General features: G+C 40.7%; 2 protein-coding genes across 2 annotated transcripts; both read right to left on the bottom strand.

Moving 5' to 3' along the window:
• Positions 1 to 81: 81 nt before the first annotated feature.
• On the bottom strand, positions 82 to 6,089 carry coq3 (coenzyme Q3 methyltransferase). The gene is made up of 6 exons (XM_056762443.1): positions 5,823 to 6,089; positions 5,586 to 5,738; positions 3,357 to 3,456; positions 1,971 to 2,213; positions 1,476 to 1,635; positions 82 to 1,190 (listed from the first exon to the last, which is right to left on the bottom strand). The coding sequence occupies exons 1-6, from the start codon at positions 5,984 to 5,986 to the stop codon at positions 994 to 996; spliced, it is 1,017 nt and encodes a 338-aa protein (XP_056618421.1). The 5' UTR covers positions 5,987 to 6,089; the 3' UTR covers positions 82 to 993.
• Positions 6,090 to 6,565: 476 nt separating this feature from the next.
• pnisr (PNN-interacting serine/arginine-rich protein) lies at positions 6,566 to 12,195 on the bottom strand. The gene is made up of 12 exons (XM_056762442.1): positions 12,111 to 12,195; positions 11,395 to 11,510; positions 11,091 to 11,267; positions 10,724 to 10,956; positions 10,479 to 10,647; positions 10,204 to 10,388; positions 9,693 to 9,842; positions 9,507 to 9,606; positions 8,852 to 8,905; positions 8,384 to 8,566; positions 7,243 to 8,284; positions 6,566 to 6,921 (listed from the first exon to the last, which is right to left on the bottom strand). The coding sequence occupies exons 2-12, from the start codon at positions 11,483 to 11,485 to the stop codon at positions 6,891 to 6,893; spliced, it is 2,415 nt and encodes an 804-aa protein (XP_056618420.1). The 5' UTR covers positions 11,486 to 11,510; positions 12,111 to 12,195; the 3' UTR covers positions 6,566 to 6,890.
• Positions 12,196 to 14,718: the final 2,523 nt, after the last annotated feature.

Genomic DNA, 14,718 nt, shown 5'->3' with positions numbered 1-14,718 from the left:
TTTTCTCTTCTTTAGTATATTTTTTTAGCCTAGAAAAGTATACTGTAGGCTTTTATAATAAATAACGTGTATTGTCAGATATAGATCACAGCAGATTGTATTGGATTATAAAATATACACATAATAAAACATATAGAGAATAGATGTACATGAAGAATGGGTTACACTTTTTTTTACACCATGCAGCATTTGGGTTTATATTGGGCCGATCAGAAATAAAGCAATAAGGTCACTAGGCTTTCAACTGAAGGGAGCTATTTAAAAAATACATATTAAAGATTATTGTAAATACTTTAACACAACTTTAAGAAGTATTGCATTTAACCGCCAATATCACTGATTCGTATAGACGGAATCACCTGGCACGAAGTTAACATCGGTCTGTGTTTAGTTATAGAATAGGAAATAAGTTAAAAAATAAATTCTTTGGGGAGGTCTACCAGAAGTTAAATTTGGGCGACAAAACCTTTATGTTGTTGCTGTTGAAACCGTAAAAAAGAAAGCTTGTTTGGAAGGCAATTGTTTCCCTAAGTTTAACAGTAGTACCCAAACTAGAGAAATGTTTGAACTGAATAAAAAACCTTCTCGAACCATATAACAGACAAGATCCATTCTCTGTTTACTAAGTACCAACACTTTGTGTGATCATATAATTATACAATTGTCTTTTATCCTTTAAGATTCATTTTGATTGAACATGAACCGATCAATGGTAAACACAACAAAACACCACATACTGTGCTTCACCAAGCATCAGAGACTCTTAAATAAAGCTGTATTTATGAAGAGGTGCTGAGAATCAAACGTGCTTAAGTCTAGTCCTCACCTCAATTAGACCTACACAGCTTCACGACTGTAGTTTTATGAAGCAACATTTTAATTTTTTGCTCAGCGATGCTCCACTAATGCGACAAAAACGGCAACCCCGAGTCAAAAATTGACATCCTGTTCTGACTTCAGGTGAAGTCTGGCAGTTCCAACTTTTACATAAGCTCAGCTATAACTCCTGGCTTGGTGTTGCTCTTCCAGGTTTTCGCTTTCGCTCTCGGCCCAGACCCGATCAGGCTGGGGTTCCTCTTTGCGTTTGATGGCATGCAATGCATAGTTGATGGCTGTGCTCTGCTGCCAGCCCCACGCTCCTGTGAGAGGATTGTACATCATGCCTCTGATTGTCTCCACATAGAAACCAACTGGGAGAAAGAGAAAAAGACGATTGTGAAACAGCAACAGAGTGGTTGAACATTAGATCATACTGAACAATGATGTACAGTTAAGCAGGACTTTCCTAATAAGACGGGAATACAAAAAACATACAATTATCACCCATAAAATGTATCTGCCAACCATTCAAATTACACAAAGTGTTACAACGGCGAAAGAAGAGAACAGTTAGAACAGACGGAAGTCAAGAGGTATAATGAATTGTTAGGAGACATTAACATATTTCAAAGTTAAAGTGAAACATGGAGACTCACCAGACTCCAGTAGTCGTTCCAGATCCTCCGGGCTGATGAATTTCTCCCAGTCGTGAGTTCCACTCGGTACAATCCTCAATAGCTGTTCAGCTGCTACGATCCCAAGAACGTAGGATAGACTGGTCTTGTTAATAGTGGTTATGAACAGTGAGCCACCAGGCTGAAAAACAGACGGACAGACTCCAGGTTTTCACTTGTTTCTATTATCTTTTAATTATAATATTTTGGCTTGTTTTTACAGCTCAATGATTGTCTTCAATTCTAATCAATTACTGAACGCACGCATAGGATTTTTTGGCGGAGAGAGGAAAGTGCCTCTTATTTGAACTGTATGTCACAGCATTAGGGAAGATTATAGGCATTAAATCTTTTGAGAATGTGTCTTCTGACACACTGACCTAGCAGATTAAAACAGCCGGTTCACTTCTCTCCACTGGGAATCTCACACATACTTAGTAACCCTGATTGGCATTGTTTTATTTAAAAGTGACACACCTTCAGGACCTGCTGGCAGCAGCTGGCAAAAGCATCCAGGTCAGCCAGATGTTCCACCACCTCAGACGCCACAACAGCATCAAATCCCTCTGCTTCATCCTCAGCAAGCTCTTCCAGGGTGCAGGGCTGATATCGAACCCTCTCCCGTAGGTCAGGATCGTAGGAAGAGTGCAGCTCTGCGGTCCTTACGCTGTCCTCTACTGGGTCGATCCCAAACACGTCTGCACCCATCCTCCCTAGTGGCTGAGAAAGATAAGAATGCTAGTGCTATTCTGATCTGAATGTCCTTTAGTGGCGTGCAGCTGAACATATTACAATGGCAAATTATCTAGTGTATTTTTCTGTTTCATGTGATTTCTAGGTGACTGAAAGGGACAGTTCCTTCATTATATAATGAACCTTATGTCATTCCAAACCTGTATGACTTTCTATCTTTCTATCGAACACAAAGAAATATATATTAAAGAACGTTGGTAACCAGACAACGTTGGACCCCATTGACTTCAATTATTCACACAACCACCATACATTTTTCAAAATATCTTCTATTGTGATCCACTGAAGAAAGTCACACACAGGTGTTTTGCCATAAGAGGGTAAATACATGATGACAGAATTAAACATTTTGACTGAACTATGTCTTTAAGGCGCCTTAAAAATAAAAAATCACAAAATGCCCTCTGCTGGTCAGACAGGGTAATGTTTCAGAAGTAATTGCCTTAAAAGCCACTGAAAAGGATACTTCACCCAAAAATGAAAATGATATCATCATTTACTCACCCTTATGATGAACACAAAGAAAGACATTTGGAATAATGCTTATAAACCAAACAGATCTCGACATCCACTGACTAACATAGTTGTAAAAAAACAATGGTAGTCAAAATTGCCCCAGAACTGTATACTGTCCTACATTTCTCAAAATGTCTTCTTTTGTGTTAAACAGATAAAGTAATTTGGGTGCAAAACAATGGGTGTTGAAATCTGTTTGGTCAAAAGCATTATTCCAAATATCTCTCTCTGTGCACATTTGGAACAACTCGAAGGTGAGTAAATGATGACAGAATTTTCACAAGACATTACGCTTACAAAAACACAACGTTGACATATCAGTCAGGGTGATAGCATGAATAGACTGTGTTTATCTCTGTGAAAAGAAACATGGGACGTGATGCAGTCTGTTTTAATCAGGTAATTCTATTGGAAGCTTTTTAGCTTTAATTTTTGCCAGAAAAAATACCTCATTTTTTAACCTCACCACCATAATACAGCGCATGCATCCAAATGTTGTTTAGTATACAGAAAAACTGTTGTTGCAGTAACCAATGCAACTACCGCAGTAATTAAAAAAACATTTGACTTTCTTTATGGTGACACTATAGTTACCTCGCTCAGCACACCTCCACCGCAACCTACATCCAGTATCCTGAGACCAGCCAGCGGTTTGCTTGAGTGCCGCACGCCATGGATGTTCATTAAATTATCCCTGTAAATGGGGTCAAAGGTTACAAAATGATGTTAGAGGCATTAAAAAAATCTAAATGAAACATCAAACTGCCATGAAATAGAAAATCTAAAGCTCATCACAGCACGTGTTCCCCGTGTCACTAAAACGTCCGACTGTTAAGTCCTGTTGGCCACACAAATGCATCTGACATCCCAAAGCAATTACAGATTCATAGTTTGTCTTTTTTGGACCCAAAGGGAACATCTTGACATTCCACTTCAAATGCTGCGACGGGCTCTCAGATCTCGCACACCAAGACAGCCTGAGGCTACCAATCCTGTTAACTCCTTTCAGTCCATCTGTGACAGAATCTTCTCTTTATTCTCTTCTTGCCTGTTTCTTGCCATTCTTCAAGTAAAACATGATGACCAGCAACAGGAAAGAGGTTCCTCATTAAACATGGACCACAGCCATACATACGCTGCATGCCTTTACTGTGAAACTGAGGGCATCGCCAGTACAACACATCTTGTGTTCAGGGCTGGATGATTCCAGGACGCAAGACGCAATGCTCACAGTAATATCCAACCATAACATTCATCCAGTCTCTTAATAGACACAGCTTCCAAGAAAAGTGCCCGCGACAGGAAGTAAGAGCGCAAGTCTGTCCAATGTCTTAAAAACGCCAAAGTGCAGTGCCCTTAACGCACACTAAACCCACACTATCTTGAATACCGCTTCCAAGCGATGCCCATCATGCATCACGTTCTGGATATAGCATGAGACTTTTGCTCGGGTCTCTTCTAGATGTTATGGGAAGCTTTCCAGTTTAAGTTATACAACTACGTTTTAAGATTATTTCTTTATTTATTCTATGTTTGGCTAAAATGTGTTTTTGTTTTTTGGGGAACAACTGATTTTATACAATACAAATAAAGCGCTATGAAAATAAGTGAGTTGACTTGACTATATAATTAGATATTACATATAATTTACAAACACATTTTATTGGTGAAAACTTCATAGTTATGTATTTTGTTAAACGTTACATATTTGCACTTGCTAAGTGTGGCCCATCGGGTTAGAAATACTACATGCTCACTTGGGATCTTCACTCCAACTAGAACAATTGTGCCAAAAACAGGAAATACATCATGAAAGTATTCGAGTGGTCAAGTGCAAAGACCTCAAGTGGGGTTATTTGGACGCAGCCTCAGAGATATCCAAAACCCGGAAGTTCGTTTTCTTTAATAGGTATCTGGTAAATTGCCCGAAATAAGATCTGTGGTAAACAAAACCTCTCACCTCCACACACACAAATTGTGCTTTTTTAAAGCCTTATTGTGGCGTTAATTTGTAAATATTATCTTGATAGACAAAAAATGTAAACATTATAAACCTTTGTTAATCACGGAGCTTATTTTTTGCGATCTTCCAAAAGTCTATATGAAAAATGCATAGGCTTTCGGTCGAGAGAACATCGCCTTATCTCTGAGGTACTGGATTATGATTTAGGATTAAAAACAAAAAGACAATAACAATATTCAGCCTTTACAACCTGCAAGTGAATTGTACACCATAAAATCCTACATATATTAGATAACAAAAAATAAATAAATGAAAAATAAGGAGAGAAATTACGTAAAAACACATTGTGAAACCAAAATCCAAAATTATAGAATATAGATATTCCTGTAGCTCAGTGGTAAGAGCATTGCGTTAACAACGCAAGGTTGTGGGTTCGATCCGAGGGGATTGCAAATACCTATGTAATATGTATAGGATAAAGCAATGTAAGTCGCTTTGGATAAAAGCGTCTGCCAAATGCCTAAATGTAAATGTAGATATTTAGCTTTTTATTTAGATATTTATATTTAGATATTTAACTCCTCTTGAAAAACATTTAACGTAGGGGGGTTTAGTTTCTAAAAATGAAAAGATTTTCAGAAAAGTTCGGTTTCAGTGAGCACCGCGTCTGCGTGTGTTCGTGTGGACAGGGTCTTAGCATCCTCATAGTGCTTTGAAGGGAGGGGTGGTGCGAGTTAGATGCCACTAAATTTCATACACTGGACCGTTAAAACCACTACAATTTGCATTATAACCATTAAATCCTTTATCGTGTTAGCCTACATAGTTTAATAGCAGTGTAAGAACATGACGGTACACACCGTATGAAAGGCACTCTCAGATCATTCATGGAGTGCAGAGCAGCGAACTCTCCCTGCAAGTCCCACCACTTGCTCGCCATGGCCTGAAACTTGCGCACCTCGGCGGGGTCCAGAGTGCTCTGAGACACTGTGCGGACATTCGCGTGGGGCAGTCTGCAGAAAATACAGTTTTTAGTTTATTTCACTCAAAATTGCACTCTAAATACATTTGCACATTTCATGGATTAAATGACTCACCCGCTTGACAGCTGATTTCTGTGACGGTGACGCAAACACACCGTCCAGCTGCACAGCGACCTGAAAGATCTTCCATCGGGAGACGCTTTCGGGATTGATGGGCATCTATACGTCGACTCCGCTAATAGTCCAAAAGCAAGTCGTCCAAATTTCTTACAGAACATAACTGCATACTCGTGTCACATTCAGCCTAAAATACTCACCGACTTGAGTCGGACTCCAATGTGACCGTCGAGTGTTCCCGCGACGTTTGACGGAGTAGAAACGTAAACCGAAATATTCGTTCCTAGTACAGCTGACTGAAGAACACTACTTTCTTAACAAAATGGGTTTAATACAGCTTGAGGGAAATTACTATTGTAATTTTTTGTTGTTGGTTCCTTTCTTGACAGGCTGGTGTAAAATCTCCAAGTAAATATTATTTAAACAATTGGCCTGTATCATTCCTATTGTGAAAACTATGTTTTTCATTGGACACAATAAATTCACAAATTCTCAGTAAGTATTGTTATTTATGAAATCAATATTTAAAGGAGACATTCTATGTTCAATAACCAGTTCAGTATCTAGTCTCTACTATAAAAAACTGCGAAATTTTCTTGGGAAGTGTTTTACTGTAAAAATGCATGTTATCAATTATGTTTCTTAACATCTTTGCCCAGCGTCAAACAGTTATGAGATCAAAGTTGGTAACTTCATTTGGATAGGAAATACAACATGATTTAAAAAGACAACACAAGCCATTTCAGACAGAAAGAATCATTGTTTTATTGGACAATTTACATTAAACGAGAATTTTTCCTGTTGTGTTTCCTTTGTGTTTTTTAAAACGTTACAGTTTCAAGATCCTATTGACTACTTGAATGCTCAGTCTTGCATAATACAAGGCAAAAATCTATCATTCAAAATCTCCCGTTTTGAAGACGACACTTAAAAATAGCATGTATTTACAAAATGGAGGGAAGGGGTTTGGAGTGGAGAGTTCACCTACAACGTTGCCTCGATAATGAGACAAGCTTGTTAACTCATGGAATTTTAAAAGAAGTGCACAGATCAGAGGCAGAACCCTCAGTGCTTGCGGCGACTGGGAGATGTGGACCTGGAACAGAAACGGGGGACAGACCATTAGTGAAATCACTAGCACGCCACATCGAGAAAAGGGGAAAATAATATCAGTCACATCTCAAACAGCACCTAGGAGGCAAAACCCACCTTTTGTGGACAATTCAATTAACTTCACATTTAACATTACTAGAGACTGCCCATAAAGCCATAGGAGTAAGAATATAAATGCAACATATTTAAATGTAACTTGATTTGTGCATAATCATGGAAACAAATAAGCAAAATACACCTGATCATTAACACACAGACAGTTAAAACAGTTCAACAATAAATAAAAAATAGAAAGGGATACTACCTTGATCGCGACTTAGACTTGTGTTTGCGGCTTGCCTTCTTACCAGACTTGTGAGATCTTTCCGTTGACCTTGATCGACTACGTTTAGATTTTTTAGACTTCTTTTCTTTGCTAACCTCAGGGGACAGGGACCTGCTCCTACTTGATTCTGAATCGGAGTATTTTCTGCTAGATTTGGCGGAGCCTTTCTTGCTACTTTTACTGTCTTGCCGGGAAAACTTCTCACTGCGGGAATCTGCGTGCTCAATTTCCTTTTTCTTCCTTGATTTGCCACCATCCTCTTCCTCCCTTACTGAGCTGCTATCCGTTTCTTTTTCCTTGCCCTTCTGTTTGTCTTTCTTTTTATCTAAATCTTTGTCTTTCCTCCTCTTATCCTTCTCGTGGCTCCGGCTCCTCTCTTTCCTCCTCTCTCTGTCCCTGCTGGAAGCTTTTTGTTTCCGCCTGCTGCGGCTGGTACTTCGACTTCGGCTGTGCCTGTGATCTCTGCTGCGCCTCCTGTCTCTGCTGCGGCTGCGACTGGTCTTGGACCTGCTCCTATGGCCCCTACTGGATCTGCGCTGTCGCGAGCGGCTGCGCTTCCTGTGACGAGAGGAGTGCTCTGAGCTGCGGGCACGGCTGCTCCGTCTCCTATCTCTGCCCTTGTCACGCGACTGGTGTCTGCGAGAGCTGCGACTTCGGCTGCGCCTGCGAGTTCCACGGGAGGTGGAGCGGCTGCGTCGCCTCTTCCTCCGGGGAGAGGAAGAATGTGAGGAACTGCGAGAGGAGGCTGGCGATGAGGAAGATGAAGAGGATCTGCTGCTGGAAGAGTTAGAACTTGAGGTGCGACTGCGCCTCGCGCTGGGAGAGGGGCTGGCACTTCCTCCGTTACGCCCGCTGTGCTCTTTGCTTGAAGCTGCCCACTTCACCTCACTGACCTCTGGTTCACTGCGCGACCTGCGCCGCTCTACTACAGGCTCCGCCTCTTTTTCCCTAACTTCCTGTTTGTGTTTGAAATCTGACTGTTCCTCCTCATAAATATTTTCTCTGTTTGCTGCAGACTCTTCTGAAAAACCAAATTATCTCGAAGTGTCAGACATGGAAAATAACCGATTACATTTCTTTAAAACAGATGTTCCAACTATTATATTATAGATGTACATACCTTTAGCCAAATGTGCCTCCAGTGCCAACCTCTCCTGCTGCTCTTTCTCCTTGCGTCGGAAAGCGTCCTGTTTCTGGTGAATGCGGTGCAGCAGCTCCTCATCGTCTGTGTCCGAGGAGTCGGAACCCTTGGCGCTGCGCTCCTCATCCTCACTCTCGTCCGAGCCGTACTCACCCAGCCCACCTGCGGCAACAAAGCCCCCCTCGTTTAACGGACATCACTGACAGCAGCACTTGTTTATCCACTCGACTATATTACTCTAAAGCGGCCCACCTCGCGTAATGTAGCATGCTTTAAAATAGCCTAATTCCATTTCACTGTCGTTGAAAGCTAACCATTTTGAGAAAACTTGCTTCTTGAACTCTTCAAGTTCACTAGAGAATTGAGAAAGGAGCCAAGCTCTGAAATATCCCCCTACACCCCCAAAGCCCACCCAGCCCCGATGTACCAAAATGTATAGACACTTACCGAGGCCGGTGAGAGAAGCCAGTGCATTTGACTGTGCCAGCTGTTTTGCAGGAGCTTTGATTCACATCAACAACAGGAACAACATGTTAAAACATATACAGCCACCACTTTCGCATAGGCAAGAGTCTCTAGAGATGATGGTACACATATGCACTATTCACAAGTGCTGCCTTTGGCAAAACAAATAAAAAAATAACAAAAATAAAAAGATGGAGAGAAGAAGAGGGTTATCACACATAGTCTGTCACACACAGAAGGCAAACAGTGGAGGAGAGAACCAGTCTGTACTAATGCAGTATCACGGCCAAAATGAGAAGCTGTCATAGACAAGAGAGTATGTTTGTTTAACAGGAAGTAAATGAGGAAACCGATTCAGATGCAGGGAACCCTTTGAAAGTTCTCGTGGCATACGTAAAACTGTCTATGTGACCGTTTACACCCTCCCTCTGTGGTTTGTTTTCATCTTCTGTTGCATTAGCAGAGAATGGCTGCTGATGAATTTCACTTTTGCTTGCATTACCGTGGTGCATCAGTCAAATATGCTTCATATATCGGGTCAAAACATAAGCAAGCGTAATTTCTGCGGAACAGTGGCTCTTCCCCAGAATTAAACTTGAAGGCACTGTTGCATGGACAGAAGAGAACAGGAGCAGACCTTTAGAGGCTTTGCGATGGGTCTCTTTGGCCACCTGCTGAATCTCCTCATTTGTGACCTCAAGGAGAACTTCGGTGAGAAGCGTTTTAGTCATGAACATCTGTGGAAAGGAAAGGGAGAAAGTAGTAACTAATACGTCACAAGGGTGGGCTGGGAGGAGTCGATAAAAAAGCAGAAGATACAGACCAGCTGAAACTCTTTCTCCTCCTCTGTCATCTCAGGTTCACTTTGATCTTCTTGAACCGGGGGAGAAACTCTACCACCAAACTCCTGTTTCCTTCCTAAGACTCCATCATCTCCAGCATCCTCTTCTTCGCCGTCCTCATCATCGCTGTCCTAAATAAACGGAGTAGATGGTTGGACTAGAGATCGTATGCTTGTGCATTAGCGAAGCGCCGAATTTGCTATATTGCGATACTGCTAGTGTTGGTGGCCTGCATTCGCAACGAGCAATAAAACGGAATAGTTCACCCAAAAATAAACATTCGGTCACCATTTATTCACCCTCATGTTGTTCAAAATTCCCATGATATTGTTTGCTTTTCATTTTTGGGTGAACGATACCTTTAAATTAATGAAGGTAACCATAATTATGTCAATGAACGTTTACGCGTGTCAGTGAACTCTGGGACAACAGTTGCCAAAGTAACCTCAGCAGGTTCCTCCCCCGTAAACAGGTAATGAAAAAGATGCTTACAAATTTGCTTCTGCGTGGCAACCGATGCCCATCACCTCCCTCCTCTACCATATCGCTATCATTATTTGCCATTTCAGCACGCTCTTTTTCCATCCTCTCCTTCTCCAGTTTCTTCTGTTTCTCCCGATCCATCTTTTCAAGGCCTTCCCGAATCCACGCAGGTAGTGTTCTCCTTTTAACAGCATCTAGAACAGGAAACATGACAATGTAAGCATTTATTTAATATTGTACACCATGACTGCATTCAAGTCATTCTGATCAACTTTTGTGCTCACCAAGTGTAGGCGACTCTGGTTTTATTGCCAACTGGTTGGGGGATCGGGGGTGTTCTGTTCTGAAGGCAGGAAGACGGTCTGTTCTGTTCTGAGTTCTGTCGGGCCAGAATGGTGCGTGAAACCCGGTGGAGGGCAGTCCATATGCTGTCCCTGTTGGTGCAGCACCATGCTAGAATAAAACAATATGATTGATTAGTAAATATAAGTGTCAGAATCACAGAAGTGATAAATAGTGAATAGCATACCTGATAATCAAATTGATTGACGGCCATGGGGGTTATGGGGTACGGCTCAGGCTGGCCCCCAAATCCATGGTTGATTGAAGGAAAACCCCTGTGGTGCGGCTCTCCAGGAAACTCTAAACTATCTTGACTGTTACTGTCTTCCGATGGGTTGATGACATCCATCGCCACTTGCCCAGGAGGAATCCACGCTTGTTCTGGAGGGGGAGGTGGGGGCTGGCTATGCATCCCCCACTCTGTAAACAATCATTAATAATGATCAAAACATATCTATGATACAAAGACCTTCATTCGCCTATAGGCAAAACAAAGAAATCTTAAAAATGGTTAAGAGGCCGAGCCAATGATTATAATAGTTAGTAAGTCCTACCTGGTTGCCAACCTCTACCAAAATTCGATTCACCCGGGAAGGACCCATGGTTATTACGGGCTGGAGGCTCTATGTTCTGCATATCCTGGCCGTTGGGCTGAATACTCGGTGGTTCGGGAACGCTGGATTCTTTCTGTGCAATCCATGCTTGCGCTAAAGCAGCCCAGTCTACTTGACCTGCAACATCACGCATACATAAAAGTTAACAACACTGTTCAGAATAAATCATAAAAACATTCTGTACTACTGAATGGGCATGAAACAGCTTCACGCAACGTCAGCTCAATAGGAACAAGGTTCTCACCCGGATCTTGATGATGTTGAAAAGACTGCATCCATTGCTGCTGTGAACCCAGGGGCCACTGAGGCCAGGGCTGTCCTCCCTGGTCCCACATCACTCGCTTTTACTGTGTCGGGAGACTGATACAAATTATACAATTAGTTTTTTTAAGTGCACCAATGATCATACAGGTTACTAACACATACAAAACAAGATATAATGTGTTACAAAGTGTACGTACATGGCGCAATTTTGACTCAACTAACTTAAAACGTACAGATTAATACGAATTAGTTCTCTATTGAGGATCACTGCGGATCTTTAATGTTAGAAGCACCTAAAGACACACACACACAAAACCACCTAAAGACACACACACACAAAAACCACCCCCTACACAAGCAGCCAAGAAACACTGATACTCCGACTATAACAAACTTGATCAGTTTTCTTTTAAATGCAAACCACCATATTTAACAGTCACAACGCGTTTTCATTTAAATGTCTTGCACCTGATATAATCCTCACAAATTAAACAGACATTATCGTCGACGTAAGAGCAGATGTGCAGACGATAGGCCGCACGTCTACAACATTACAACTACGGTTATTACATTCAATTGATATTTTTGCGCTGTTGAAACACACAAAACCATGTAGTTCACCGATCGTAACATCTGATGTCGAGGAGGAATAGGGGAATGTTTTGTGAAGTTTTACAAATACAATCGCTCTCTTACCTCTTCAGTTTCTCACTCTCAGCAATAAAATGGCGACGAAATGATGACCCGGAAACAGTTGCGACCAGAGTGACCTCGCAGCAAACGCCCCCTAGCGCTTACAATAATATCGCATTACCAGTTTACTAAACACGATAAACGTAGTAAACTATTTGCTCAAAAATAAGTAAAATTAAAATTATAATGTCTATAAGTTTATTTCGATCTCCTCACCTTTTTAAAGCGCAAGTGGTGTATCTCGTTCATTTCATTAATACAGTCATTCATGGCACACATTAGGATCACACAGACACCCTCTCAGTGACTGAAATGTCATATTTGCTTTTATAGAGGATTCTATAGCTTGCATTTATAAATTGGGATGCACCTTGAGAGCAATTTAGGACCAGAGTGGAATTTGGTAATTTCCCTGTTCACTTTTATTAAAACTGTTTCTTTGCAGTGAATTAGACAAAATATATCTCATCCATCCTTACATCAATAACATCAGCCACAGTAGGCCTAGTGTATTACATCAGAGCATCATTTTATATGTACGATGAGAAATGACTTAATAAAGGACATGAATAAAGAAATTAATAAATACAGACATACATACAATAAAGGTAATAAACAAGTAATTTTGAAGTGCAGCCAATCCAATTCAAATCTGCTCAGGACAGGGATCAAATCAGTCTTTACACGAGAGTCTGACGCCCTACAGGTGTCCTGTACACCATGACGTCTCATTTGCATAACTAGAGCACTCAAGGCTTGTGAGAACATATGTTTTTATTATTTCCTTCTTATTTCTGTTGTTTCATTTATTTAATGATGAATTTATTTGTTTATTGGTACATTTATCTGTCTATCAATTTAAAATTAAATCATTTTCAGGACATCAGTAAATCCACTTTAGGGTATAAAGAGCAGAAAGTGTGCCTCTCAAGTGCTTTCTGTCGCCATGTTGCTTTTTTGGTGCGTTGGTGTGGTGAATCGTAATATCGGAGCTCCATTGCTGATGGGTTTTTATAAGCGTGGTTCACGCGCATAACCAAGGGTTATCCTACCCAGAGTAAACTGAACTAACTTAATTCAGTTGTTCTGAAATCTAATAGTCAAAGTTTCTAAATTCTAAGTAAACCAACTCTGAATTCAAGGTTTAAGTTGGTTGAACCTCCTTATTGAAACGGGCCCCAAGTAGAAGATAAGATTGGTAGTTATATACACGTCCTCCAATGCCATATGCTACACTAGTTTCTTTTCACATGGTTATAGCAGATTTTATGACCACAATAATGTAAGGATTTTGAAAATTTTAATCAATCCGGCCCAGTGAAGGGACAATTAAAAAAGGGTACAACAATGGCCACATTACCAAAATAAAAAAAGACAAAATATTTTCAGTATTTATTTATATATTTTCACTCTCTTATGAGAGATGTGTGTAGATGAAACCAGCTATGAACTATTTGAATGCATAAAACATCCAAATATCTCTATGATATATTAGCACAATAGGGAAAAATAAAGATTGTCTGAAACCCCCCAGAAAATAAAAAGGACAAGGACTTAAACAGAGGAGATACCCACCTATTCAATTGATTTATATCATACACTTTCCCTTTCTGAAATCCAGGGAATATAATTTAACTGTTTGCAGACAAAAATACTGCATTGCCATCCCAAACAGACAGAATGACATTCCAAAGAGTGACAGAATTGGATATGTTGTTGTGTTCTCCAGAAATCAAACGATAACAAGCTTCATCCTTTGTAAGCATTTGTTATGTCTGCCCTGGAGGTATGTGACATGCCACCCCAACAACATGTCTTGGCATTTATTTTAAGGCATGTACTGTATCTCTTAATGGCAGGCGAGTGATCTTTCTACCAATTCAGCGGGTTCTTTTGAAAGGAAAAGCAGCTCCACCCGTCCCCCATATCAGGTTCCACTGTCAGTTTGGACTGAGGGAATACATTTTATCATTAACTCGGATTAAATCACATCTGATCTGCAAAAACAACGTCCCTAACCCAGAATCCTGCTTTAAAAATAGACACACACACTTCACATAGATTACACATTCTTGTTGGTGTCTTGACACATTGTTGTAACTGATAACAGTCTAACAGCTCGTGTCACATAATGAGAAGAGGAGAACAGGATGGATTCAGACGTTGCCCTTTTCTCGATTCCACACCCACCTCTTCTTCACCAGTCAGGGACATGTTCTAAAACAGCACGCCTTTGAACCCGTCACGCCGGATCGCCACTGTGTAAAGAGTGAAAATGGCATCCTGGGATTTGTGGCGACAGTGGAGGCTAATGGCCAAGAATGTCTCCAGGAAGACCAACCAGACCCAGTAGAAGGTAAAACCCCAAAAATAAATTAAAATAATCCACTCACAGGCAGCAGTCAAAGGTTTTCATCAAATAAATGATCCTAAATAACTCAAATAGATTATATTTGATTATGCTCACAAAATTCAAGTAAAAGAAAAGCTTGAAGACCCCTGCAGACTCAGATACCACAAATGTAGAGTTACAATATCTGGCCATTAAATCAAATGAACAGTATAGAAAATGGTACATATTCTATATAGGCTACAGTGATAAACAGAATGT

The sequence above is a fragment of the Triplophysa dalaica genome, chromosome 12, assembly GCF_015846415.1.
Source record: "Triplophysa dalaica isolate WHDGS20190420 chromosome 12, ASM1584641v1, whole genome shotgun sequence".
Classification (NCBI taxonomy): domain Eukaryota; kingdom Metazoa; phylum Chordata; class Actinopteri; order Cypriniformes; family Nemacheilidae; genus Triplophysa; species Triplophysa dalaica.
This window is presented reverse-complemented; position numbering and strand designations above follow the sequence as displayed.